Source organism: Chiloscyllium plagiosum, chromosome 30 (genome assembly GCF_004010195.1).
Source record: "Chiloscyllium plagiosum isolate BGI_BamShark_2017 chromosome 30, ASM401019v2, whole genome shotgun sequence".
Classification (NCBI taxonomy): domain Eukaryota; kingdom Metazoa; phylum Chordata; class Chondrichthyes; order Orectolobiformes; family Hemiscylliidae; genus Chiloscyllium; species Chiloscyllium plagiosum.
In genome coordinates this window covers 21,738,434-21,765,510 of record NC_057739.1, presented here as the reverse complement: position 1 = coordinate 21,765,510, position 27,077 = coordinate 21,738,434, and the positions used below count along the sequence as shown (strand labels likewise).

General features: G+C 39.0%; 1 protein-coding gene across 10 annotated transcripts in view; it reads right to left on the bottom strand.

Annotated features, from left to right (window-relative positions):
- The window catches only part of rgs3a (regulator of G protein signaling 3a), a 298,899-nt gene that overhangs the window by 215,952 nt on the left and 55,870 nt on the right, over positions 1-27,077 (bottom strand). For 9 of the 10 annotated variants that reach the window (XM_043720033.1, XM_043720039.1, XM_043720038.1 and 6 more), the window contains 4 exons: positions 10,629-10,679; positions 10,119-10,177; positions 7,977-8,071; positions 1,363-1,431 (listed from right to left, as the gene is read on the bottom strand). In XM_043720033.1, coding sequence (XP_043575968.1) covers positions 1,363-1,431; positions 7,977-8,071; positions 10,119-10,177; positions 10,629-10,679 — 274 coding nt within the window. Of the gene's footprint in view, positions 1-1,362; positions 1,432-7,976; positions 8,072-10,118; positions 10,178-10,628; positions 10,680-22,352; positions 22,539-27,077 lie in introns of those variants that run through there. The other variant, XM_043720035.1, reaches the window with a different exon arrangement.

Below are 27,077 nucleotides of genomic sequence, written 5' to 3'. Positions count from 1 at the left end.
ACCTCACCACCTTTCTCCAACTGTACCAACAATAACAGCTGCACCAGTCAGTCACTTTCATATCTCTCAATCCCTGCCGTAATCTCATAATAAGAGAAGACATTCTACAATACGGCAAAGAGGACAAAGTATGGTGGAGTACTTGACATTCATCCGCTCACGGTCTCTGGGGAAAGAATCCTTGACTTAGCAAAAGAGTACCATGATTGCTTGTGACAATGGCGAGAGATCCCTTGTCAAGTGTTGCAATGTTCTAGCATTAAAAACAGCTTTCATCATAACATTTTGCTTTCAATCTCTTCGCCAATGAACTTAGAATTGGAGTATACATACGAATGCCGCATTTAAAAATAATCAAGAGCACATCTTTATGTTTTAAACAAGTTAGTATATGACACTATTGCTGAAAGCTCAAATAAAGTGGTAAAATCATATGCTTAAGTACAAATAAAAATATACAAATTAAGAAAAGATAAATGTATGAAGCTGGTAGTGAAATCAGTTTCTCTCAATTTGTGACTCAACTTGCTCAAGACCTTCTTCCTGAAGTCAAAAGGTGAAACCTGAAGCCAGACTCAGCAGCTATGGTGGCTTCTGGAGTCAAATCATCGAATGCTGCTCTGACAGCTGGACCAAGCTGAACAGATACTAATAATGAGTGAAGGCTCCATTGTTTGATTTCCATGACAGTGCTGATTATGGCTCTTGGTGGCCTGGTTCACTACAATATTACTTTAATTGGTTTGCCTTGGGTGCCTCCCTTAACGTTCCTATTATTAGCAGGTTTTATTTCAAATTGTATTCTTATGGATTTCATTCTCCTCTAAATGGCTGTCAATCAGTACCTATTATAATTAAAAGTTCATCAGAAACTTCAGTTTGCTGAAGAGTAATGGGGCTTGAAACATTAACTCTGCTTTCTCCCAAAGATGCTGCCAGATCTGCTGAGTTCCACTAATCTGTTTTTGTGAGACTGATTTCTCGATTTTAAAGACAGGTTCGTTTTCTTAACTACATGCAAAACATTATATGGTTCTAACCTTAAACAGTATAAAATATTAATTTTAAAGGTTCCACAAATAGTAAATAAGAAAAACAATCAGCGATTTCTTTTTAATTATCGTTGATCAAGGAATGTATGTTGAGCAGATCACCAGGAAGATTTCTTTTATGGAAAACTCTAGAAATCTCTGGTAAATAATGAGGAAGGTGTTCTTTTGGAATACTATTGTAGCAAGTTAGAGATTATAGTTATCTTGATAGCATATGTAAAATTTGTAACTGAGAGATGCTCATGCTTTTTTTCAAAGAGATTATACCATAACAGTCAGGTCACAAGTTTATTGCAAGGATCAGTATTACCTTGAATTCCTGTCCCTGTTCCAAACTGTGACAAGAAGTCTCTTTTGTTCATCTGCTTCCTGCAAAGAACTGCAAAGTAAGAACAATTTTAAAATTTCACAACTCTTTCGCTTGAAGTTTTGGCACTATTTTCTAAATAATTAACTTGATTCAGCAAAAACACTCTCATCCAAAATCAAAAAGTCAAGAAATCAAGTACCACTCCAGGGACTGCCGATATTTCAAGCGATTGCTGACAGTATTATCCCTAGTTGGAGTTATTGTCTTCTCAATATTAAAGAGAAACAGAAAATAGAAGATTTATTCTTCAGGAAAGAAGATCTTTAACAGGCTGTTTGTCAGAATTCTGGAGGGGAAAGGAGAGGAAAACTTAAGCACCAGCAGAAAGCAGGCACAAGTATCACAGTGCACAAGAAATCTGCAAAAGAAAAACAACTGAATCCATGCTGACTTCTTATAAAGGATTTCTTATGCAGTCAACCCAAGCTGAACAGTTCACTGGCTTGGTGCATCAGCAGGATCCCCAAAATCACAAGCATCTAGTAGCAGATAAAGCCAGATTGCCCATCTTCCAGAATTCTGACAAATACTTACTCGTTGGAGGGGGTGTTCACAATAGAACAGAGATTACTAAAAGGGTCAAGAATCTAACTTCACGCATAGCAGAGAAGGGGACAACAAGCAGAATCATGGGGTGACTTCAATATGCAGGTACAGGAAAAATCAGATTGGTAGCAGATCCCAACAAAGGGAATTCGTATCTTCATCAGGAGGATACACAGCACTTAAGATGTCACATAGAAGGTTTGCAAAAAAAAAATCCACTGGCTCAGCAAACCGACCAACAATTTCGACAATAACCCAAGCTACAGATCTTCACAAAAAGCTTAAGCATTAGCAGTCTTTCAAGAATCAGTGGAGTTTAAAAGATCAGAAAATTGTTAAAGTAGTGAGGGAGGCAGAAAGTATAGGGAAGCTATAGGAAAGATGGGAAACTATAAGCCAGTTAGCTTAACGTGAGTCATTGGCAAGATTTTATTATCCATTATTAAGGATGAAATTGCAAAGTTCTTGAAAGCATGTGGTAAACTAGAGCTGAGTCAGCACAGTTTCATTCAGGAGAAATCTTGTCTGACAAATCTGTCAGAATTCATTGAGGAGGTAATGAGTAAGCTGACAAATAAAAGCCAGTCATTGTGATTTATTGGATTTCCCAGAAGGCTTTTGGCAAGCTGCTGCAAAGAAGGGTGCTTAGTAAGATAAGAGAACTTAGGGACAAGGTATTGGCATGAATAGAGGACCAGCTGATCAGTAGAAGGCATAGAGTGGGAGTAAAATTTGTCTTTTTCAGGATGGCAGCCAGTGACTAGTGATGTTCCACAGGGGTCAACTTGGAATCACAAGTATTCACATTTCCATTAACAATTTGTAGGAAAGAACAGAGGACATTGTTGCTAAGTTTGCAGGTGAGATAAAGACAGGCAGATGACAGGCAGTGTTGAGGAAGTGTGGAGGCCGCAGGAGGACTTGGACAGGCTAAAACAGTAAGTAAAAGAAGTGGCAAATGGAATACAAAACCGGAAAGCGAGAGGTTCTGCACTTTGCTAGGAATATCATATCAGCCATGACTGAATGGTAGTGTACTTTTGATGGGCTAACTGACCTGATGCTGCTCCTATATCTCAAGGTCTTTTGTGACGCCATTTGTGACTAACTCACAGACTGGAACTACAGATAGCTTAGGTTATAATAGCTCCATGAAGAAGCTTAACCATACCCAGCTTTAAGTAATCTCTTCAGTAGGGGATTGGGTCTGGGTGGGTTACTCTTCGGAAGGTCAGTGTGGACTTGTTGGACTGAGGGACCTGTTTCCACACTGTAGGGATTCTAATTTCAAATTTCAATGTCCACTCCTGCCTCTCTTTCATAACCTAAAATATCTCTTGCAATCTTCTTTTATATTACTACCTAGCTTACCCTCATATTTCATCACCTGCCCCTTTTTTTAAAAAATGTTGTCCTCGGCTGGTTTTTGAAGGTTACACAAACCTCTAGCTTCCCACTAATCTTCACCACATTGTGTCCATTTTCTTTTATGCAGCCCCTGATTTCCCATTAGTCACGGTTGCTTTGCTCTCCCTTAGTATGCATCAGATTGATGCTTCCAACAGGATCGAGTTATGAACAGTAATGGAAAAATTAAGCAAAATAAGTGAAACAGGAGGCTCCACATACACCCCCATCCCCAATGATGGGGGAATCCACCCACTATCATAAATAGCTTTACATAGAGATGAGGAAGGACACTACTTCGACTGGGCCAACACATCTATCCTAGGACAAGCCAGAGACACGCCTGAGAATTCAAAGAAGCATGGCATTCCAACCAGAACTCTAACAAACACCAACTTGGACTCCATTTACCATCCTCTAAGAAAAAGAGCAGGAAATGACACCACCAAGGAAACCTAATTACACAAACAGGAAGTGGGTCATAACACCAGTGCTTCATCGGAGGTTCACTGATGATGTTACCTCGAATGGTGATGACATGTCTAAAAATGAAGCTTCCAGCTCAACGAGCAAACTTACTTCCAGAACCTCAACTTGAGCTACAAGTCTTGTCAACTCGCTAATATCTGTGGAAAATTAAAAAGCTAAAGCTATTGCAACTGTCTCAAGCAAAGGAGATGAATGAATAATTGAATCTGCCAGAGGACTCCAGTGTCACAGATGGCAGTGTTCAGTCAACTCAATTCAATCCTTGCAAAAATCAATAAAAGGTAAAAGGCACTCAATACTCAAACTACGTGACCTGACAGCATTCTCACTTGAGCTCCAAAATGGATACATCCCTACCTAGGTTGTTCCAGTAAACTCACAATACTGGCCTCAACATGACAATTGGAAAACAGTAGTCACCAGACTCAAAACATTAACTCTGCTTTCTCTCCAAAGACGTTGCCAGACCTGCTGAGTTTAAACAGCAATTTGTGATTTTATTTTACAACTGTCCACTGTTTGGAATCATTCCTAGCACAAGAGAATACAGTTTTAGCTGCTGGAGGTCAATAATCTCAGCCTCAGAACATCACTGCAAGGGTGCCTCAGGGTAGGGGTGGAAATGTGTTGCTGGAAAAGCGCAGGTCAGGCAGCATCTAGGGAACAGGAGAATCGACGTTTCGGGCATTAGCCCTTCTTCAGGAATGGGATGACCTGGGGGGTGCAGTGAGAGAGGGACTCACTGAAACCTTTGTAGAGGGAGAAAGAGAGCTTCTTCAAGGAAGGCATCCTTGTAAGAGGATTCGCAGTAGGTTGAAATCTTTGAGGAGAAGGTGAGGTCTGCAGATGCTGGAGATCAGAGATGGAAATGTGTTGCTGGAAAAGCGCAGCAGGTCAGGCAGCATCTAGGGAACAGGAGAATCGACGTTTCGGGCATTAGCCCTTCTTCAGGAAGGGCTCAGGGTAGGAAAGTGGAATTAAGGCCTAAATCAAATCAGCTATGATTTTAATTGACTTGAGGGAGAAAATGGTCACTTGCTGTGCCTTTTTATTTAAAAACAGAAAAGGTGAGACAGTACTGATATCAATTAGGATAAAAATAGATTTTAAAAATTATATTATTACAAAGGTTAACTTCCAGCTAACATTTTTAAAACTGTAGTAACATATCGCCATATCGAAACAAATAAAATTCCTGGGGCAAAGTCTAATGCGTGGCACCTGCCTCAAATTTAACTACGTCAAAACATTCTTCTTCTTTATTCAAATAAGAAGTTGCATTGTAATTCCTAAAGGATTATCACGCTAGCCGTTGTTTGCAACTAAGAGTACAAACTGAAGTGGAAATAATAAGAACATATTACACTGAATAAAACAAAGAAGAGACAAAATAGATATCGAGTTGTATCTTATTAATTCATGTGCACACATGTCAGTGGCTTCTATAAGTGGTTGGAGTATTTTGCCTCACATAGGAAGTGGCTTAATACCCATATCTACTAACAGACAATCCAGGTCTTTTCCAATATATCATTTTAGTTGCATCACACTGTAAACTTTTGCTATAAATTCTGTGTCTTATGATCTTATACTCCACAACCACCTGAAGGAGCAGCGCTTGGAAAGCTAGTGCTTCAAATAAACCTGTTGGACTATAACTTTGTATCTACTGAGACAATACCATAATTCAGATGTAACAGCACCCCCTTGTGACCAGAACTGTACAGTTAACATTTTCTCATATGTATGTTTTGAATCTCTCTGAAGATGGACTACATAAACACTTGGTGAGCCAAACATCGAGATGAATTGCTAAACTGTTTCAGATCACACTTAAGTAGTCTACTTCCTCTTATATTCCAATCACTTCGATCTTTGCCATCGGACCATCTTACTACAGCCTAAATGAAACAAAAACCACCTGCTGCAGATGTTTGCCTTTCTGGGTTTTGTCTCCTTTCTCACAATGAGAAAAAGGCCTGCCATAAGGCATACCAACCAAGGCCAATGATTTCCTAGCACAAGCTGTGACATGTTTATTAACGGTCAAGAAGTATGAACATATGAAAATTAAAAGCAGGAAAATCCCCAACAGTCGACCAAGTCTGATCCACAGATGTGGTGTCTTGTGCCTCCCTTGTTCCCCCAAGCCAGATTCTTTTTCTCAAAAGCAAAACGAAACACATCCAATCTGGACTCAGCCACTTTTTACTTGGAGGACCGCCAACTTTTATAATAATATCATTTTTTATCTACTTTTATCCCAACTGTTATCAGTACTGTCTCACTATTATTGCTATGTTGGTAGCACTCACTCCTCCAGCAAAGCGGAGGCAATGTAATTATTCAGTATCTCAGCTATGTCTTCTGTTGCCACAATAAACACTTTTTTGACCTCAGCCTCTCTTTGGCTATACTTTTAATATTCAAAATACTTTAGGATTTCCTCTTACATTGGCCACTAATCCATTATCCCCTTTCTCTTCGGATTCTCTTTTTTGAACCTCTTGTGCACTTTTTACATTCTGCTTAGACTCTGTTGTATTATAAACCTAACAATGATTAAAGATCATTAAAAGATTCCTTTTTTGATCTCATTTTAACCCCTGTGGCATAAGATGCTCAGAAAGCTCTCTTTGGATCCGAATGTAGGTTTGCTCACTGAGCTGGAAGGTGAATTTCCAGACGTTTCGTCACCCAACTAGGTAACATTTTCAGTGGGCCTCCAGGCGAAGCACTGTTCTTGATTCCTGCTTTCTATTTATATGTTTGGGTTGGTGATGTCATTTCCTGTGGTGATGCCATTTCCTGTTCTTTTTCTCAGGGGGTGGTAGTTGGGATCTAACTCTATGTGTTTCTGGATAGTTAGACCCCATCTACCATCCGCTGAGAAAAAGAACAGGAAATGGAATCACCACAGGAAATGATATCACCAACCTAAACATATAAATAGAAAGCAGGAATCATGAACAGTGCTTCTCTGAACGCCCACTGAAGATGTTACCTAGTAGGGTGACAAAACATCTGGAAATTAACCTTCCAGCTCAGCGAGCAAACCTACATCCAGAACTACAACCTGAGCTACAAATCTTCTCAAAACTCGCTTTCTTTGGATGTTATTCCTTTTCTCCTCATACAAACATAATTTTCTCTGTATTTAAAACATCTCTTCTTTGAAGGTCTCCCACTGTCAATTGCTCTTTTTCTTACTAACGTTTGATTCCAGACCATTAATAGTACATTCCTGTTCAACTGTACCTCCATTTACTCTTATACTTCATGGTACTAAATGTCATACTATGATCCTCTCACTTTATTCAGCATGACAAAGTTCAGCATTCCATCTTTCTGAGTTTGGATGAAAATACACTGATCTCTTGACATGTTTCAGGAATTCTTCCCTTGCCTTCACCTTTACACTAGTACAATCATAGTCTATATCAGGGTAAATGAAGTTCCTCATAATCAAATCTCTGTGACATTTGTATTTTTTTGCAATTTTTCTGCAGATTTGCCCTCGTCTCTCCCCACTATTGGAGTCCTACAGCATTTATCTATAAACTAACTCTTCAAACGTTCCTCAACTTATCCAAAATGGACTCTGTCCCTGATACTTTCAGTAAACATATAAAGGTGACAATTGATTGAGAAACATTTTAACAGAATAATTGTGATGCAGTATTCATGCAGTGACGGAAAGAAGACTAGTCAGCCAATGTCATGACACCAAAAACATATTTCACACGCAAATTATTCTTGTCATTGATAACCCACACTTATTTCCAGGAGTACGCAGAGAATACGACACCTAATACAATGTTCGTGTACACAGGTGCTGCATTCTAATGTTTACCTGCCAATAATGATAGATGGAAATGGATATTTTGTATTGCAGTGAGCAGAAAGGGCAGAGTACATTATAATGCAGAAATATTCAATTGAAATAGTATTATGGGACAAAATATGGAAGAAAGAAAGACTGGAAATAACTCAGAACAAACATCTTCCTTAGGATTTCCCTAAGCCTTAAGTATGACAAAGTTTATTTATCAAATTCCACAGCTGTAAGCTGCATGTTTTCTTGAGACATTAGCAACAATTTAAATACTCACAAAATGAAATGTTCATGAAATACTGGATTCTTGCAATCTGGCACAGTCTTCGTCTTCTGTCTACGTCCACGATCACAGTCAGGTACCATTGACAACTTTAAAGAGGGAAACATTCAAACATAACTGAAGTTAACTAGACAATAAACCAAACCTAAAAATAAAAAGTGTATCTTTTAACGGAGTTCTATCAAGATAAGAAAACATACTAAGTGAAGTGCTACAGAGCTTGGATTTGGGTCTCTACTATTTCTCATTCACATAGATGTTCTGGATTCAAAGCCTCAATATAAAATGGTCAAATACGACAATACCAAATAAAATCTGACATTAGAACCATCTGGGAATGACACTTGAACAAATTGAGACAGCTCAAAATTAAAGACAGCTCTAAAAGAACCCAGCAAGTTTGAAAAAATAAAGCAAAAAAAGATCAATGACAGTTGAAACTGAACCATGACAAGTGCAAAGCACAGGAAGGAGAAAGAAAAGTATGGGATAATCTATGAAAGAAACTGAATTAACAAAAGGATGTGGTTCAAGGGAGTCCTAGAAATCTCATTAAATTCACCGCTAACATGTTCAATCAATCGATATCATCATTCAAGAAAGTTAACAACATTGAAGCATACAAGAGTCTAAGGAACTGAATATCAGTGAAAGGAAGCAGCAGCCAAACCGTGCAGTACTTTTTCAGATTACACTTTCCATCCTGTTCTGGTCACAGGGACACAAAGGAGACATTAGAACACTGACGGCAGTGTGAAGACAAGCCACCAGCCCAATCTGTGGTGTATAAATCTCTTATGAGGGAAGAGTGAAGAAACATTTCTATCTGGAAGTGGGTATCTTACAGTAAGAAAAACCTGCAATTTAATCAGCACCATAGCAAGAAAGGTAATTGATTATAATATTTTGGTGTTTATCCTTCAAGTCTGAAAGTAGAAAACAAATACGGTAAATTAGTTAGGCTGAAAAGTCAAGAACAAAATGGAAAGGAAGCAGAAAGAATCAAAAGAGATGTTAATCACGCAAACAGAATTGTTGGCCTAAAAATTGGTCTGTGCTTAAGTGGTGACAAACGAAGTTTCACAAATTTCATTTGGGTTCAGGAGGAGGCAGATTTTTCTTTCTCACTCCACATTATACCTTTAAGAATTTTTTTAAAGACTGTTGGTTTGGCTGTCAAGTGCCTAAGAATATCAACCGCAATGGCATGTTGCAACTTGTCATTAATAAATTTTGTAAATGTGGTTAAAACAGGCATCAGGTACCGTATTTGTAATGAAGAGGAACTAAGGCCCTTGATGCCAACACAACAGTCTCTGTCAATCTAACCAACTTAGATGTATGATATAGACTTGGTACAATAGACTGTGTTTGTTAAATGACTTGCAATTTGCAATGTAAAAGTAATTACACCACAAAATAGAACTCAGTAATGATGCAAGCGATAGACACAACAAAATGCGTAACTATTAGGGCAGGGTGAAGACAAAGGAGAGAACATGTACAAGAAAAGTGAGAATCAAGAAAATTATAAGAGTATATTTTGTTTCAGTCAATCTGCTATAAAATGGACATCAAAATAATCATAATCTGTTATTATCATATACATTAGAACAAGCAAGTTCAAAGGCATAAAACATAAGTATGGTGTTGGAGAAGCACAGCCAGTCAGGCTGCATCCGAGGAGCAGGAGAGTCAATGTTTTAAACGTGAGCTCATTCCTGATGAAGAGCTCATATTCAAAACATCGACTCTACTGCTCCTTGAATGCTACCTGGTCAGCTGCGCTTTACCATCACCGTACTTTTTAAACTGTGATCTCCAGTATCTGCAGTCCTCACTTTCTCCTGGCATAAAACAAGGTAATGTTATTAGTTAACTTTCAAACATACATTTTCAGTTTTATTTAGATTCCTATTTTGGGCAATACATACTTCAGTTACAGAAGAGAAAATGGCATACTTGAACTGTTCATCTCTTTCACGTATTAAAATTAACACAAAATAATCCACTTAACAGATTCTTGACCAATTAACTGCTCTAAAATAATAAGGGTTATTTGACTTAGTTGTAATTTTCTCAGATTAAGACAATTTCAAACGGTCCATGATGAAAATAAAAAGTCAGAATTTTTACCTTTGCATAAGAATCACAAGGGCGGTATTCTCTTCCCAGAAGTCCTTTTGCTTCCATAACTAGAGAACAAAATGTTGCAATATAACTACCCTTCCGAGATATGAAAATAAGTTGTTGTATCAAAGAGCCAAAGGCAGCGTAACTTTAAACAACACAATTTCCAAAAATGATGCTACAATCCTTAACTGTTGCAAATTAATATAGATATTACCAAAGATAGACCAAAATCGTTTTTACATTGTTCAATGATAATTTATTTCTGTTTAGTTTAAGCTGTCCAAATCAATTTCAAATTCTGTGTAAATATAATTTTCATATTCAATTAAATAAATTTATATTTGTAATAATTAAGTCATATGTTCAAAATGAGCTATTTAAAATTCACTTAGAGTTGTATGTTTATTTTTAATTTTAAAAGTTTATTTCAGTTTCTCACGTTACCTACAATAAATTACATTCAAAAAAACATGCAACTCTCCCTTCAGACATCTTTAACATTTGCAAACTTACTATGAACAGCAAGTGCCCCATCTTGAAGATGAACAGATAGCTTCAGTTGTCCTGTTAGAGACATTAATTAATTAAACTGTAAAATGCTGCATCAATTTTAATGACCTCATTGTTCTTTATAATGCTAAGTAAAGATTCAAGAGTTCTTCATTTTAGAAAAAGATTGTCCTTTCAGTTCACCCTCCTCGTCTGCAATGCAAGAAATGGCAGCAAGAACTTGTCCCTACAGCCTGTTGTACCACTTATTAAAATCGGATCTTGTACCTCACTTATAATATTCCTGCTCTATTCCTACATTCCCTAGTGCATAAAAAGCTATTGATCAAAGTTTTGAATATAAGTCATACTCAACGACTAAGCATTCACAGACGACCTGTGAGCCTGATATCTTCTCAGCACTGTTCACAGTATTCTCATTTGATTCATAAGATTATTGGTTCAAGCTCTTTAGAACCCATGCACATAGAACTTCAAGGTGTCTGCCAACAAGAGTCTGTAGCTTTGTGAAAGGGACAGTTTGCAGATGAACATTAAATCCAAGGTCTCACATGTCTACTCCAGTATTTCAAGAAAATACAGGTCATAAAATAGCAAGAACCTACCCTAGTTTCTAGCACTGAATTGTTTCCTCAACCATCACTGAAAACATTTATTACATTTGTTATATGCAAAATCTTGTTCGACACTAATTGCCTGCGCACCAGAATTGCACTTCAGAAGTAATCTACTGATTATGAAGCTGTTGAGGACACCCAGAGAATAAGGCACAATATCAAATCAGTTCATAAATTCACATTCTTATCCTCTTCTTTTCTCCTCTAGTAACATTCAGTGAGCTATTTCCAGACTACTTAACATTACGTATTTTCATTTTCTTTCTGCTTTATCATTTTTTTTTACCCACCGCTTGAGGTCAATGACATCACTAATGGATTTTGAAGAATTCCGGATACATCTGAGGAATTGTGAAGACCAGAATTGAGGTCACAAGAATGGTACACTACATTCACTTGCCAGTGTAACAGATAGAGGTGCATATACCTCACTTTCACAAGGATTAATGCATGCAGAGACTTACTATTTCCAAATTAGGTAGTAACAGATTATGATAAAAATTTACTAATCGTAATTCTGAATGTTACCTCAAAACCAGTTCAAAGTTTTCTGTGGAAGCGCATAAAAAAGAGCATGCAAACTTTATTGTTTGTCATGTTGCACAAAATAAAAACAGACTTCAAGATTTCTGAATTGTACATGAGCGTGGCTTCTAAAAGCCAATGTCAGGACTTGTAGACCCAAAGGAGGACAGAAGGGGGGTTGTTATGATTGACTAGGACAGCAGGCCTATAATAAAAGATTCAAAAGGATTACATAATTGAAATTCCATCAAATACTCCAAGTTCAGTCTCAAGCTCACCATACAGAAGTCTCCTGCAGAAACATTAGTAGCAAGATTGCGAATGGAATTTTCCCATATTCAGTTCAAGTGTTTTGTTGAGTAGTCTGTCATAGCTTGAAGTGACTTTTCTCATCAAAGTTTCCACTCTTCACCTTGTTAATTATACAACAGAGCTAGAGTGTTCTTCAAGGAATTGTGCGGCAGGAGAGGCAGACGCTTTTGTCACTCCTGTTCATGTACTGACAACATGTCTAAAGCTGCACACGACTTCAGATGTTGCATGCAAGTAACTCCATCACTCTTATAGCATAACACTGTCATGTCCCAGAGGACAGCAAGCTTCATTCCCCTGTTTCACAAACATGGACCTTAAAATGTGCTGATTGATGAGGTGAAGTAGTAGTTAGTCCTTCTCCATGCCAAAGGAAGCCATGCTACCAGACCAGGCCAACCTGGATCCACAGTGCTGCCTGGGTCAGTACTGTATCTCAAGTGAAGCAGGATGCGCAACAGTGCAGGAAGAAGGTCTCGTGCACTCCACGAGATTAAGTGTCACCATCTTCTTTCTGCTACCTAACAAACATGGTGCCTCCACTCACTCTAGCTCAATGCACAAGCCTCTTACCAAGGCTTATAGAATTGCATGCACCATGTCCACTCACCCAGGTTATCATTCCTGCCCTCTATTTTTCCAGTCAGAGGACACTTCACCTGCTCCTGCAATTCTACTACCTGGCCTTCCACCCACTTTCAACATACCCCCTTCCTTTGTTTCACTGAAGGAACATTTACTCCAAAATTCAACTGAGGGAGTGAAATTGGTGGGCTCAAAAAGTGGCAGACATCAGGCTCCTCATACCACATAAGGAGAAAATTCTCAGTGAGGCACAGAACAGCACAATTGCTCACAGGATACCGCAGTGGCCAACCAACCTTCACTTTGGTAGGTTCTCTATCTAGATTAGACTCAGGAGTACAATCTGAGTAGATCAGTTATGCATCTCCAATAATAGTGGAAGAAATCCCCCAATCTCAGGCAACTGCTCTGCCTAGGCAGAAGGTGATTCCATGTCCTCAGACATTAATGACTTCATTGTAATGTAAGAACAGATACAAGGAACAGCAGATAGGTTTGTCAGAGGCACATAGAAAGATGCATCGAAGGATGGAGGTGCTCATCAACATTATCAGTACCATTCTGACTTTGATGTGCATGTGCCTTGTTGTCTGTATGGTCAGATTGATGACTGTTGAGCACACCTATGTTCAGGTCATTCTGTCTGCTGGATACACATGCAGATCTGCACTCTCTCTCTAACAATAGATACTCAGTATCAATGAGAAGATGAGAGAGGGAATGAGGGACTTTGATCCCAATGCAAGTGTCCCTTCCTCTTAGAGACCTGGTGACATAAACAATCACCTATGGACAAGGAACCACACACAGGACACCCAAAAGCTTCTTCTCACAACATTCCAGTAGTGCTTGGCTCTTGCACCTCCCCACTGTCTATGACGGCAAAGCCTGTAGAATTCAAGCCAAAGAGTGTGAGCTTACATTTGGGCAGAAGACTCAACCAACTTGGGTCTTCTAGGCCAAAAAGGCACCAGAGATGGCTGTCAAGTCTTTGAGGCCACCATGGTCAACCTCAGAGCAAGCTTCCTCCACCTCTGCCATGGCCAGTAGGACAACAGCAGACATATTCACAGAGAGGAAGAAAATAATATTGAAGGCACATAGCTGATATGGGTGATGAGTCATTGTTAATAACATCTTATTTTTGTGAACATATTTTAACTATGCAAGTGAATATATATCTGTTCTGGTGTAATCTTTTCTGCCTTACCCGCTTGATCATACCCATGTCAAATGAACAGCCTCTTTAGACATACCAAGGATGAAAGTAGTCCTAGTGGTCAAATGTTGGTCATCACTCAGGAAGGAAACCAACTTCTTGATTCTAGATAGCCTCAGATATTAAAAACCTTTGAACCATTGTGGCTAAACACAATGTGCAAAGGATTGTGCTAAGATCTGGCTTGTGCACACTTATCTTGTGAAAGAAAATACAGAATCAGTGCTGAATCCATAAATCTCGAGGGAAAAGTTCATTCTATGTATCAGCTTTTCATGGGGTTGTACTCTCTCAAGGCTGAGAGATAAGACATAAGACTTAGGAGTCGAAGTCCATCAAGTCCACTCCGCCATTCAATCTTGGCTGATGGGCATTTCAACTCCACTTACCCGCACTCTCACCGTAGCCCTTAATTCCTTGCGTGACCAAGAATTTATCAGTCTCTGCCTTGAAGACATTTAACATCCCAACCTCCACTGCGCTCCATGGCAAATGAATTCCACAGGCCCACCACTCTCTGGCTGAAGAAATGTCTCATTTCTGTTCTAAATTCACCCCTTCTATTTCTAAGGCTGTGTTCACAGGTCCCAGTCTCCTCGCCTAACAGAAACAAGTTCCCAGCCTCTACCCTTTCTAAGCCATGCATTTTCTTCTAAGTTTTTATCAGATCTCCTCTCAACCTTCTAAACTCTAATGAATATAATCCCAGGATCCTCAGCCGTTCATCGTACGTTAGGCCTATCATTCCAGGGATCATCCGTGTGAAACAACGGGCAGCTCGCATATCCACTGTCTTTCATAATTCATTGGTCTACTGAGAAAAACTGCACAAGATACTGCCTCTCACAGGTTCAACTCTGCCTTAAAAAGATGCTCAAGCATTTCAGGGTAAATTAGCAGTGCTTGCATACCTCCAAAAAGAGTGAATGAGAGTAGATGATAGAAGGATCACAGAGATTCCCAAGGATTTCTCTCAACTTATTGGATATCATGTGCAATTTCACAGTGCAACAGTCAGGTATAATACAAAATAGAAAGGTGTAAAAAAAAACGCAGGTCCGATAGAATAAGAGGAGTTTGAATCTGTAATGTTCGCACACAAGTTGTCCTTCTGCCCAGGATTCAAGCAACGAGTTGTCATGCTGAAGACTCTTGTACACACTGATCCACAATTAACTTTTGGAAAGATGCCCCAGAGCAAAAGGCAAAGCAAATTGGCATGCCTCACTCAGGAAAAGTGCACTGATACATGAGACGCATTGCCCCTGGGGTAGTCACAGAACTTAAGTATTTAATCAAGTTGCGCAATTTACCCGTCTGATGGACTCAGGTTAACAAAATTACTAACAAGGTTTCGATACTTAACATTTATTATAAAGAAATAAATTCTAAACACAAATAAAAACATGGATCATCAACATATAATTTTATTGGCTGAAACTCTAATCACTTCTTAAACCCCTATACACATGTGCAGATAGATCCAGCCACATGACGAAAACGATTTATGGATGGAAGAAAAACATTATGGAAACACACTTCAATTGTATCAGTCCATAACATTCAACGAGGTGCCTCTCTTGCTTCTTCCAAGATCTAGTGATCTTGGACATTTGTATCAAAATCCTTTCAGTTCTTTGTTAAAGACACAGGGCAGCTCATATGTTAATTGTTACTCTTTCAGTCACTGGTTAGAGGCAACAGCTTTTGCGAATGATGGTAGGGACTAGCTATCTTTTCAGTTCTTGGTTCCTTCACTATAGAGGAAAAGGAAGAAGCTGCATCTTGCAATCAGAGACCTTCTGTCTCTGTAATGTTCACACACAAGCTGTCTATCAGCCCAGGAGCCAATAAGAGAGTTATTGTCATTCTGAAGACTCTTGGTCAATAAAACTGATCCAAATTGAAATTATAATCAACAATCGTCTCCAGTTCACTCTGATTATATGTCCATGGTGCCACTGGGTCTCAACCTCTTCCTCCAATGCTTGGAAAAAAAAGCACCAGTGTAAACACAGCTGACAAAAGATCTCACATTTGTTTCCAAACAAGTAGCAACTCCTATTGTAGTCTTGTGTACAACACTATTTTGGAGTGTGGGACAAAATGCAATAAAGAAAAATGAAAATATATGTTCGTTCTAGAGTATTCATGCTGGTACAGAAGAGAAAATGTTAATGACAGATGCTAGCAACAGAAAATAGCCAGCTGTACTGATAGCTAACTTACACAAACTTAACACAGGTGGGAGGAGAAGGCAATCAAATGGCCTTAAACTGTTGAACTCAATTTTGAAAGCCATGAAAATGCCTAAGCAGAATATCAGGTGCAGTCCCTCTAGCTATGGTTGGGCTGCACTAGAGCACTGCAGGCCCAGGACTGAAATATTGGTGAGAGAGCAAGATGGTATATTGAAATGGCAAGCAAGGGACAGGGGCATTCTTGTAGACTGAATGGAAGTGTTCTGCAGAGCAGCCAGTCTGCATTAAGTTTCACAAATGTAAAAGAATAAATACCGTGAACAGTGAATACAGTAGACTAGATTGAAAGAAAGGACATATAAATTGCTGCTTCACCTGGAAAGTATTTTCAAGTTCTTGGTCAGTGAGGAGGGAGGAAACCAGGTGGTAACATTACACCTTCTGCAATTATATGGGATGGTTTCGTGATGGATTGGGGATTGGGGGTTGGGGTGAGGTGAGGCAAGAGCAGATTACAGATGCTACGAATGATTGACGAGTGTAAAGTCTCAGAGGGAATGCTGAAGTTGGATGGGATGAAACGTTGTAGTTCTGGATGCAAAGTGAAGGAATAAGGGCAGAAGTGCAGGACATGGGGTCCTCAGCATAATCAACCTGTCAGCCATTGTAAGAGGAATCCTTGGTTGAGGAAAAAGGAAGAAATGTCATAAGCACTTATGTGGAAGGTGTGTTTATAGAAACAGATGCAGTAGAGGTAGAGATAGTGGGTGAACAGACACAATCTGAGAAAGTTATAAACAAGCTAATTTCGCAAGTCAGAAGGTTTGGAAATGGATATTACTGGATAGCCTATCCCCAAGAAAGGAAAGAGAACACAGAACAGTACAGCATAGGAACAGGCCGTTTGGCTCGCGATGTTGTGCTGAATATGACACCAAATTAAACTAATTCCTTCTCCCTGTCCTTGGTCCACAACCCTCCATTCCTTGCACATTCACACGCTTATCTAAAAGTCTCTTAAACACCCCTATCGTATCTGCCTTCATCACTGCCTCTGACAGTATGCTCCAGCCACTTACCGCTCTTTGCGTAAAAAAACCCTCACCTCTCCTGAACTTTCTCCCTCTGACCTTAAATACCTGCCCCCTAGTATTAGGCATTTAAACTCTGGGACAAGGATTCTGACAGTCAACCCTATCGATGCATCTCTCAATTTTATTGACTTCTATCAAGTGTCCTCTCAGCCTCCATTGCTCCAGAGAAAAACAACCTGAGTTTTTCTTGCCTCTTCTTATAACTCAAACCCTCTAATCCAGGCAGCATCCTGGTGAACCTCTTCAGCACCTTCTCTAAAGCCTCCACGTGGCAACCAGAATGGAATGCTGTGGCCTAACCAAAGTCTTATAAAGCTGCAACATGACATCCTGACTCTTGTACTCAATTCCCTGATCAATAAAGGTAAGCATGCCAAAAGCCTTCTTTACCACCACATCTACTTGTTTGGCCAGTTTAGGGAGCTATGGACTTGAACCTCAAGACCACAAGAGAAGTGAAAATGGAAGAAAGGAGTCAAAAGATGGATCCAATGAAGGTGAGAAAAGAGATGCAAACTGGAAGCAATATTGATTAATTTTTCTAATTTGGTTGACAGCAGGAAACAGCATAATGCAGCTCACCATGTACCAGAAAAAGAGGACCAAAAAACATCTTCAGCATCTATACACTTTGCCTTTGTTAGTCAGATAAATTATCCTGATGGAAGCCTCAACACCTACCTAACCTTAGTGCCATGTGATTTAATACACTGCTTCAGTGTCTGCTTTTTCTAATAGTTAGAAGGATACGTAATGTGTGCATGCAATGGGAAAGTGGAACTTCTTATATATCAAGCAAACAATCTGATGGATAATGGGTAATTTATTCAGGAACAGAATAGATCAGAAATAACAAGATACAATTGCTATTTGCAATAAGCAGGGATTGCTTGCAATTTACTAACAATAGTAAAATAAAACAAAATTAAATCCAAATTCAGCTCTTCCATCTTGGAAGTAGGTTTCACAAGGTTATGGTTGGAAGTTCTAGCTTGAACATGTATTATTATGTCATGCTTTCTTGGATGGCCCTCCTAATCACTGTCCTTAGAAGATTGCTGTTGATCGCTCATTTTGTTTGCATTCAGGACAATTCCTTTGTCAGCTCCAGTTGGGAATGGCACAGCAAGGCACAGTGATGTGACTCGCCCTTTCTGGACTACATGGAACAGCCCTGCCAGTGCAGTCCAGGCACTAAAACCACAGATTAAGGAGGCCTACGGTTCATTCCACCATGGCCCTGGTAGAAGTATGACCAGTAAGGACTGCTTCCCTTTGACTTTCTCACATAGCCAATTGCTCACAGCATTTGCAGTGTATTTGCCACATAAACTGTTGCAGATGGAGCACTGATGTAGCACAGTACCATACAGCATTCATCACACTCCTTGCTTGTGTCTTGTAGATAGTGACTAGGCACTGGGGAGACATGAGGGTAGTTACTTGCTGCAGAATTCCTAATCTCCAACCTGCTCTCGTAGCCACAATATTTTAATGCCCTTCCAGTTTCTGGTCAATGTAATGCTGATCCCAGAGTATTCATAGTGTGAGATTCAATGATGATAATGCCATATAATGACAAGAGTCAATGGTTACATTCTCTCACTATAGCAATTGTATCCTTCCTGCATTGTGCTGACCAGATTTGCACACAAAACACTAGCTGTAACCTAGTGAGTGTCTTATACAGTTAGAGGATAACACCCCTTCTCAATAACTTACACAATGAATAAAAGCATCCAGTGTGCATTTTATACACTTTATCTACCATTTCCGCCACCTTCAGGGACCTGTAAATGTTCACTTCAAGGTCTCTCACTTCCTCTAACCGTCCCAATACCTTCCATGTACATTCCCTTGTTTTATTTGCCCTGCCTAAATGTATAAATCCACTTCTTCAGGTTGAGTTCCACTTGATACGTATCTGCCTGTTTAACAAAACCTGCAGGCAACAGACATCCTCTTCACTATCAACTACCCAACTAGTGTTTTGTCACCTACAAACACCCCAGTCTCTCACCTCACATTTAAATCTAAATAATTCATATATACCACAAACAGCAAGGGACCCAATTCAGAACGACATAGTACAGTTGAAACTGCTTACCATTTGCAAAAACATCAACCATTACCCTTTGTTCCCTGTCAGAGTCAGAGTCAATTTTGGATCCAACTCACCACATTCCCTAAATCACATGAGCTTTAGATTTTTCCATATAGATATTTTAAAAATCTATATGGAAAATATCCACTACATTACTTTTATCAATGCTGTTCGTTACTTCCATTAAAAAATTCATTTGTTAGTAAGATATGACTTGGTCTTAACAAAATCATGCTGATTAATCCATATCTTTTTGAGTAACACAATCCTGTCTCTAAAAAATGGCTCTAGCAATTTGCCTATTACAGAGGTCATACTGACCAGTCTATATAATTATATGGTTTATCTCTCACACCTTTTTGAATAATGGCACAGTGTCTAGGCCTTCAATCTCCTGCTACTTCACATCTATCTAGTGAGGATTGGAAAATGATCCTCAGGACATTTGCTGTTTCTTCCCTGGCTTCTCTTAACAACCTTGGATATAATTGATTCAGTCCTGAAGATTTATCCACTTTCTCAGAGGTCAGTCCTCCAGTACTTGCTTTTTAATTATGCTTATTTTACTTAATATTTCACAATCTCCACTTCAACCAGAATGTCTATAATCAGTGCTGTGAAGTCAGAGGCAAAATACTCATTAAGAACTCTGCCCCCATCTTCTGCATTCACTCATAAGTTACCTTGTATATCTCTAATAAGACCCATCTTTTCCTTACTCATTTCCTTGCTATAAAATGTACTGATAAAACATCCTTGGGTTTTCCTCTATTTTACCAGTCAACACCTTTTCATGTCCTAATTTTCTTTTTCACCTCACCCCTGTAAATTCTAAAATATGTCTAAGTTTCTGAAAATATTGTTTGTTGAGATAGTCATAAGCTCGGTTTTCCTGCTTTATTTTACCCTGCTTCCTTCTTCTTAACTGGGGACCTAGATTTGGCAGAACTCCTTTTTTGTGGGAATGTCTACACTATGCCTATAAACCTCATTTTTGATTGACATTAAATTTCCTCCATGCTTTTGCTAGACCTACTCAGCTGTGCAAAATTTGCCTTCCCCCAATTTAGAACTGTTATTCCTGTTCTATTTTTGTCCCTTTCTATAAAAATGACAAATCTAATTATATAATGACCACAATCTCCCAAAATGGTCACCCATTGCTACTTCATTCACCTGCCCAACCTAATCTCTTAAAACTAAAGCCAGAATTACACCTTTGAGCTTGTTATATGCTTGCTGATTGCTGAAATAATTCTGAGTACTGCTCAAGAACTTTGTGCCTTTCATACTGTTTGAAACCCCTGGTGATATTTGGATAGTTAAGGCCATAACTATTATTAAATACTGTTTATTCACCTATAAATATTCCTGCGTAATTCTCAGTCCTACTCTCTCCCATTATTTGCAGAGTGCATGCCTTTTTTGTTTGAGATCAATCCATATGGCTACATTGATCTTTCATTTAAAATATCACCACAATGATCTGCATTTGATTATTTAACCAATAACACAATGCCTCCATCTTTTTAATCCCCTTGTCTATCCTGCCTGAAAATTCTATATTCAAAAGTGTTGAACTGTTATCGTTGTTCTTCTTTAAGTCACGTTTCTATGACAGATATGTGATAGCACGGTATTATTCTATCAAGGCCTTAGCTTAGCAAGTCACTTATTCAAGAGCAATTGGGAAATGGGCAATAAATGGGCGGCACGGTAGCACAGTGGTTAGCATTGCGGCTTCACAGCGCCAGAGACCCGGGTTCAATTCCCGCCACAGACGACTCTCTGTGTGGAGTTTGCTCATTCTCCCAGTGTCTGCGTGGGTTTCCTCCGGGTGCTCCGGTTTCCTCCCACAATCCAAAAATGTGCAGGTTAGGTGAATTGGCCATACTAAATTGCCCGTAGTGTTAGGTGAAGGGGTAAATGTAGGAGAATGGGTCTGGGTGAGTTGCGGGTCGGTGTGGACTTGTTGGGCCGAAGGGCCTGTTTCTACACTGAGTAATCTATTCTAATCTAATCTAATCTAATCTAATCTAATGAAAATTTCACTAGAAAACTTCAGATCCCATGCAAAAGTAAAGAAAGAAAATCCTAATTTTTCTGTCCAATTTATAATGGGGGATCCAATAAATATTTATGCTTCGTGTGTGCAGTGAAGCTTAAGTGTATAGTCATTCTACATTTTGTAACAAACTATTTTTTGAAAATAGATTGAAAGGAACATTCAAACATTGCTCAAAAAGTCACCCGATTACTCTTATACATTTACTCAGTGACTTACATACCAACTTTTATATTTGTATCATATACATTTATGTAAATTTTGAATCTCAAAAATAATATCATATACTAAAAACTTCATTTATATAACATTTCTATAAAGCCCAGCATCCAAAATAATGAGATTGTGGGCTTTTTAAACATGTTTATTGCATAATACAAATCACTTACTGGATAAAACATAAATACCAATGATCCTTATCAATACAATTCATAGAACCCCTACAGTGTGGAAACAGGCCATTTGGCCCAACAAGTCCACACTGATCCATTCCCCTAATATATGGCACTGCATTTCCCTTGTCTAATACACCTAACTTATACACCCCTGAACATTATGGGCAACTTAGCATTGTCACATCACCCAACCTGCACGTCTTTGGACCGTGGGAGGAAACCGAAGCACCTGGAAGAAACCCATGCAGACCCACAACTGAATTATATGCATGAAGGCTGTATCACATTTTACAATTCCAATAATAGCTTGGAGAATGACAATTGAAGGATAGTGTTAAAAAATCATAAAATAATAATGCTTTCAGTTTTCATAATGTAGAAATCTGTTATTCCCCAAGGCAAACCATACTGTTTCATCAATACTCAGTTTTATTGTGAACAGTTCAAGTTGGCATTAAAACTTTTAAAACTAGGAGTTAAAAAACGTGATCTGCGCATTACTTGCCTAGTCGCACAATGCTGGTGATCATGGAATTGCCATTTAAACATTTACAATAACATAATCAACTGTTTGAACAGTACAAACAAAATATATGTCTCAGTATCTTACCAAATGTTGTGAGATAAAAAGAGTCAAGAACATTTGAAAATCTGTTGCAAAAGGAAACTCTGTGAACACTGCCATGCTCCATTGTTAATTCCTGTAATGCTGCTGAAACTTGAACCCGTAATGTTTCAAATCAGTAATTCAAGAAGCCGTTAAAAGTACGTATCAAGCATGGTTGATAAGGCCAGCTGAGCTTCCCAGCAAGCTCTGCTAACCGCCCTTGCTTTGAATGTGAACTGTTGTGACCATAGTGATAGGAACAGCTTTTTCTGTGATTGGCTGAGTAGTTATTTGAATGTGTTTTTCCACAACAGAAACCTATTCATTGGCTTTGAAAAAATTTTCTTATGAAGCACACTGATATCCAAAAGGGGAAGTATACCCAAAATCCTGAAATGGAGTATCAGACTTTGACTTCAATAAGAAAAAGCAGCAATCTGCGAGGTGAAGGTTCAAATCTTGATATCATAAAATAATCATTCCTGATATCTGCACCACATTCCTTGTAATTCAAATACAAAGCAACTAAAATTAACAAGTACCATGGGAACAACAGAAAGATTCTAGTTCTCACTGAACTGGTTATAAAAGGATTAAGTTGGGTTAACTCGGGTGTGACTAAATCACCACAGTTATGTTGTTAAAAGTAAAGCTGCACGAATTGCCGGTACAATGTTATTTTACAATAAACAGACATCACTTAAGGAACTCACCTAGTTTAAAACAAAACTTTGTATCTCAAGCTATGTTTAATGCCACACCTTCACCTTCAAACAGAAAATAAGTAATGAAATCAGTCCAAAAATACAAGATTGCTGATAAATGGTTAACATTTATAGAATAGCTGTGTGATCAAGCATGGCAGCTGCTTTATAACGCTCATTATAAAATGTACAAAAACACGCAGGGTCTAAATGAATACTAACTAATTCACAGGCATATGAAACTACTTCAATCTGCAAAATAAATCTAACATGCTGTGAAGTGGTTGTAAATGCAAAATGCACAAAGTCAATTTTTCTTTGTCCAGACACTCATGACCTACATAGGACCTCATTATCATGTTTACATCTAAAGTTACTAAAGTACTCTGTTTTTCTAGTAACAAATTCAATCTTGCCATGTAAGGAGATTGGCAAGAACCAGAGATGGCTCTGCGTGCTTTATTGTTACATTTTCCCAGGCAGAAATGTAAAGCTCACTCATCACACAGAACTTTACTGTGCACTACAAACAGTTTTCATTCCCAGTTAAGATTACCCTCCCAGTAAAACACTGATTTACTGGGTTGTTTGGAGCAGGAATAATACTAGGTCTATCCTCTCAGGTACTTCAATAACCAAAGGGTAACACTCTAGGAGCATCTGTATAACTAGAGTATAAAATTTACAAACCCACAACAGAAGAATCACCTGAAATCTAACTACTCCATTAACAAATACTTAATTTTGTAGCCAGTTCTACACAAAAGCAATCCTGCCATACCATCATTCCAACAGGATAACTGCTAATTGGTAAATTGACAAGTAACATTAACCCACATCATTCCTAACAAATAGTGATGCCACAAGTAGGCAGTACAGAGCCCAAGCAAAATTGCCTGTCTATATGCACTTAGGTAAGTTAATTATTGCTATATTAGTGCATGTTGCATGCCAGAAATCTTTTTTCTGCCACATTGTTTGCTTTTTATAAATGTGGCCATTTTCAGCATGATAGAACAACATAATATATCAGCCAGCTTGATGTGTAGATATCCAACATCAAATGTGATATAGCAGGCTTTCACATTGCTAATTATAAATGGCTTTTAATTGTTATGATCTTGAAACAAGTGCTGAATTTATGTTATGGTCTGGCTAGGGACCAGTAACTTAATGCTTAAAATAGTCAAATTGACAGAGCTACAGGAATTACTAAAGAATAAAGTCATGAAGTTCCACAGATTTGAACAAACAATTAAATTACAAAACAATGTTAGAATGGTAATAAGTTAATATAAAACTCATTCTAATATGTCAAATACATGAGATAAATATTGGTAATACACCGACTGAATACCGAACAAATAACAACTGCAACCAAGAGAGAGCCGACAAATTTCTCAGCAATCTCTCCACCTAATGCAATTCTGCACTTTTGCCAATGTGAGCTTGAAATTCTTTCTCAAGAACTGTTCTGTTATGGACTGCTTAGATGATTGACCAAAAAGAATACAATCACGCTGCTTAAGTTCTCTGGGATTCCAAATTGCATTCCAATACTTATTCACCAACACAACTTTTCACAGTTAGCTTCCACAATATAGAACTGCTTCTGGATCTTTTTCTGAGCTCTAATTTACCTCAATTGCATAGAACAAATACTGCTTGGGTGTTTCTTTCACTTTCATTCACACCTTCACCAAACAATTAATGGCATAAACCTCCCCCTGAGCACCCCAGTTTTGAAGATGCTTTATAAATCATGATTCCAATTCTTAGTTGCCAAATAAGTCCTAGAATGTTTTCCTGAGTACTAACAACACAAAGCCATCCAATTGCTCTTGACTTCTCATTTATTTCTAGATGCCAGTTGGACTGGGGTGAACAAAGTTAAAAATCACAACACCAGGTTTAATTGGAGGCACTAGCTTTCGGAGCACTGCTCCTTCATCAGGTGGTTGATCAACAGTTTTACAGTTGCCTTATAATTTTTACATACTTTAAAATTTCAGCACTAATTTGTCACACAGTTTTATCTACTGTACACAGGTTTGTATGACATCTGTGCTGGGGAAGCAGAAGATGGTTTAAACACTTGCTAAATTCTGATGGGATTAAAATGTATGGTCTGAGCTTGCATAATCAAGAGTCTTTGAATATAGTAATACTAGTAAAAAAATAAGGGAGCAATTATACCTGTACTAAATAAAAATTTAAGAGGACATTAAACGAATTCCCGCAGCTGGGTCATGAGATTTCATTCACTATTGCCAGTTTGACAAATCCCACACATTCGTTTGTGCAGTTTCATGGAAGCACTGTTTTGACAGTAAATCTCTTAAAGCGGTAGCAGCCCTATTTAATGTGTATTAAAAAAGTATAAATCCATACATTAGTACAACGTGACAGAAATTGTTAGTCCATAAGGAAATTTCAAAGAGATAAAGAGCAGCAGACTGTAAGGACATTCTAGTGGAGCAAACTGTGCAATGTCCTGCAACTGATTCAGGTCCCGAGAGATGGTTGCTAAGGGCTAATTAGTGCTACAATATTTTCAAAGTCTCAAGTGAGTTATGGAGACACAACGGTGGAGAGGGAATTGTTCTGAGTTAGTTACAGTATTAACACCTATTCAAGGGTTGCCTTTGATGCAAAATCAGGTTCAAACACTGCTTGCAGCATTGGTCAATTAAGAATTGAAAGGTGTAAAGAAACAGTAATAGGTTGGAACGGATGTTTAATGTAATTTATCTTGGAAGACTAAAACGTTCTACAAAAACACGGTTTTGAGAAGATTTGGAGCTCAGGTTGAGGTTTTGGATGTAGGTTTGTTCACTGAGCTGAAAGGTTCATTTCCAGACGTTTAGTTACCTTACTAGGAAACATTGTCAGTGGGCCTCATGCGAAGCAATGCTGAAAATTCCTGCTATGTATATGTTTGGGTTTATTTGGGTTGGTGATGTCATTTCCTGTGGTGAAGTCACTTGTTCTTTTTCTTAGGGGGTGGTAGGTGGGGTCTAACTATGTGTTTGTTGATAGGGTTCCAGTTGGAATGCTATGCTTCTAGGAATTCTCGTGCGTGTCTTTGTTTGGCTCGTCTTATACCTTCCTCTTACATTCTCACTATAATCTTTGAACATGGCTTTAGTGGCTCCTGAACAGTCTGAGTGACCTATCAAAAACCTGATATTAAGCCCTTCCTTTATTACTAGGCAAAATTGAGTTCTTTTAAAATTCATTTTTGGGATGTGGGCATCGCTGGCTGGCCAGCATTTATAGCCAGTCCCTAGTTGGCCTTGAGAAGATGCTGGGAGGAAGTGAGGACTGCAGATGCTGGAGACCAGATTTAAAAAGTGTGGTGCTGGAAAAGCGCAGGTCAGTCAGCATCCGAGGAGCAGGAAAATCGACGTTTCGAGCATAAGCCCTTCTTCAGGAATGAGGCTGGTGTGCCAAGTGGGCTGAGATAAAAGTTGGGTGGGGGTAGAATTTGGGGAAGGGGACGCTGCGAATACAATAGGTGGAAGGAGGTGAGGGTGAGGGTGATAGGCCAGAGAGGGGGTGGGGACGGAGAGGTCAGGAAGATGATGAGTTCAACACGCGGCTAGACATCGAGCATTTCTTCCGCCGCCTTCACCTCCGTGCCTACTTCTTCAACCAGGACTCTCGCCCACCCTCTGACGACCCGTTCTCCCGCCTCCAACACACCCTATCCACCTGGACATCCCGTGCTGGCCTCTTACCCGCCCTCGATCTCTTCATATCCAACTGCCGCCGCGACATTGACCGCCTCAACCTGTCCACCCCTCTCACCCACTCCAACCTCTCACCCTCACAACACGTAACCCTCCGCTCCAACCCCAACCTCCCCATCAAACCAGCAGACAAGGGAGGCTCAGTGGTAGTTTGGCGCACTGATCTTTACACTGCTGAAGTAGACGCCAACTTGCAGACACCTCCTCCTACTGCCCCCTTGACCATGACCCCACCTCCCACCACAAACCATCATCTCCCAGACCATCCATAA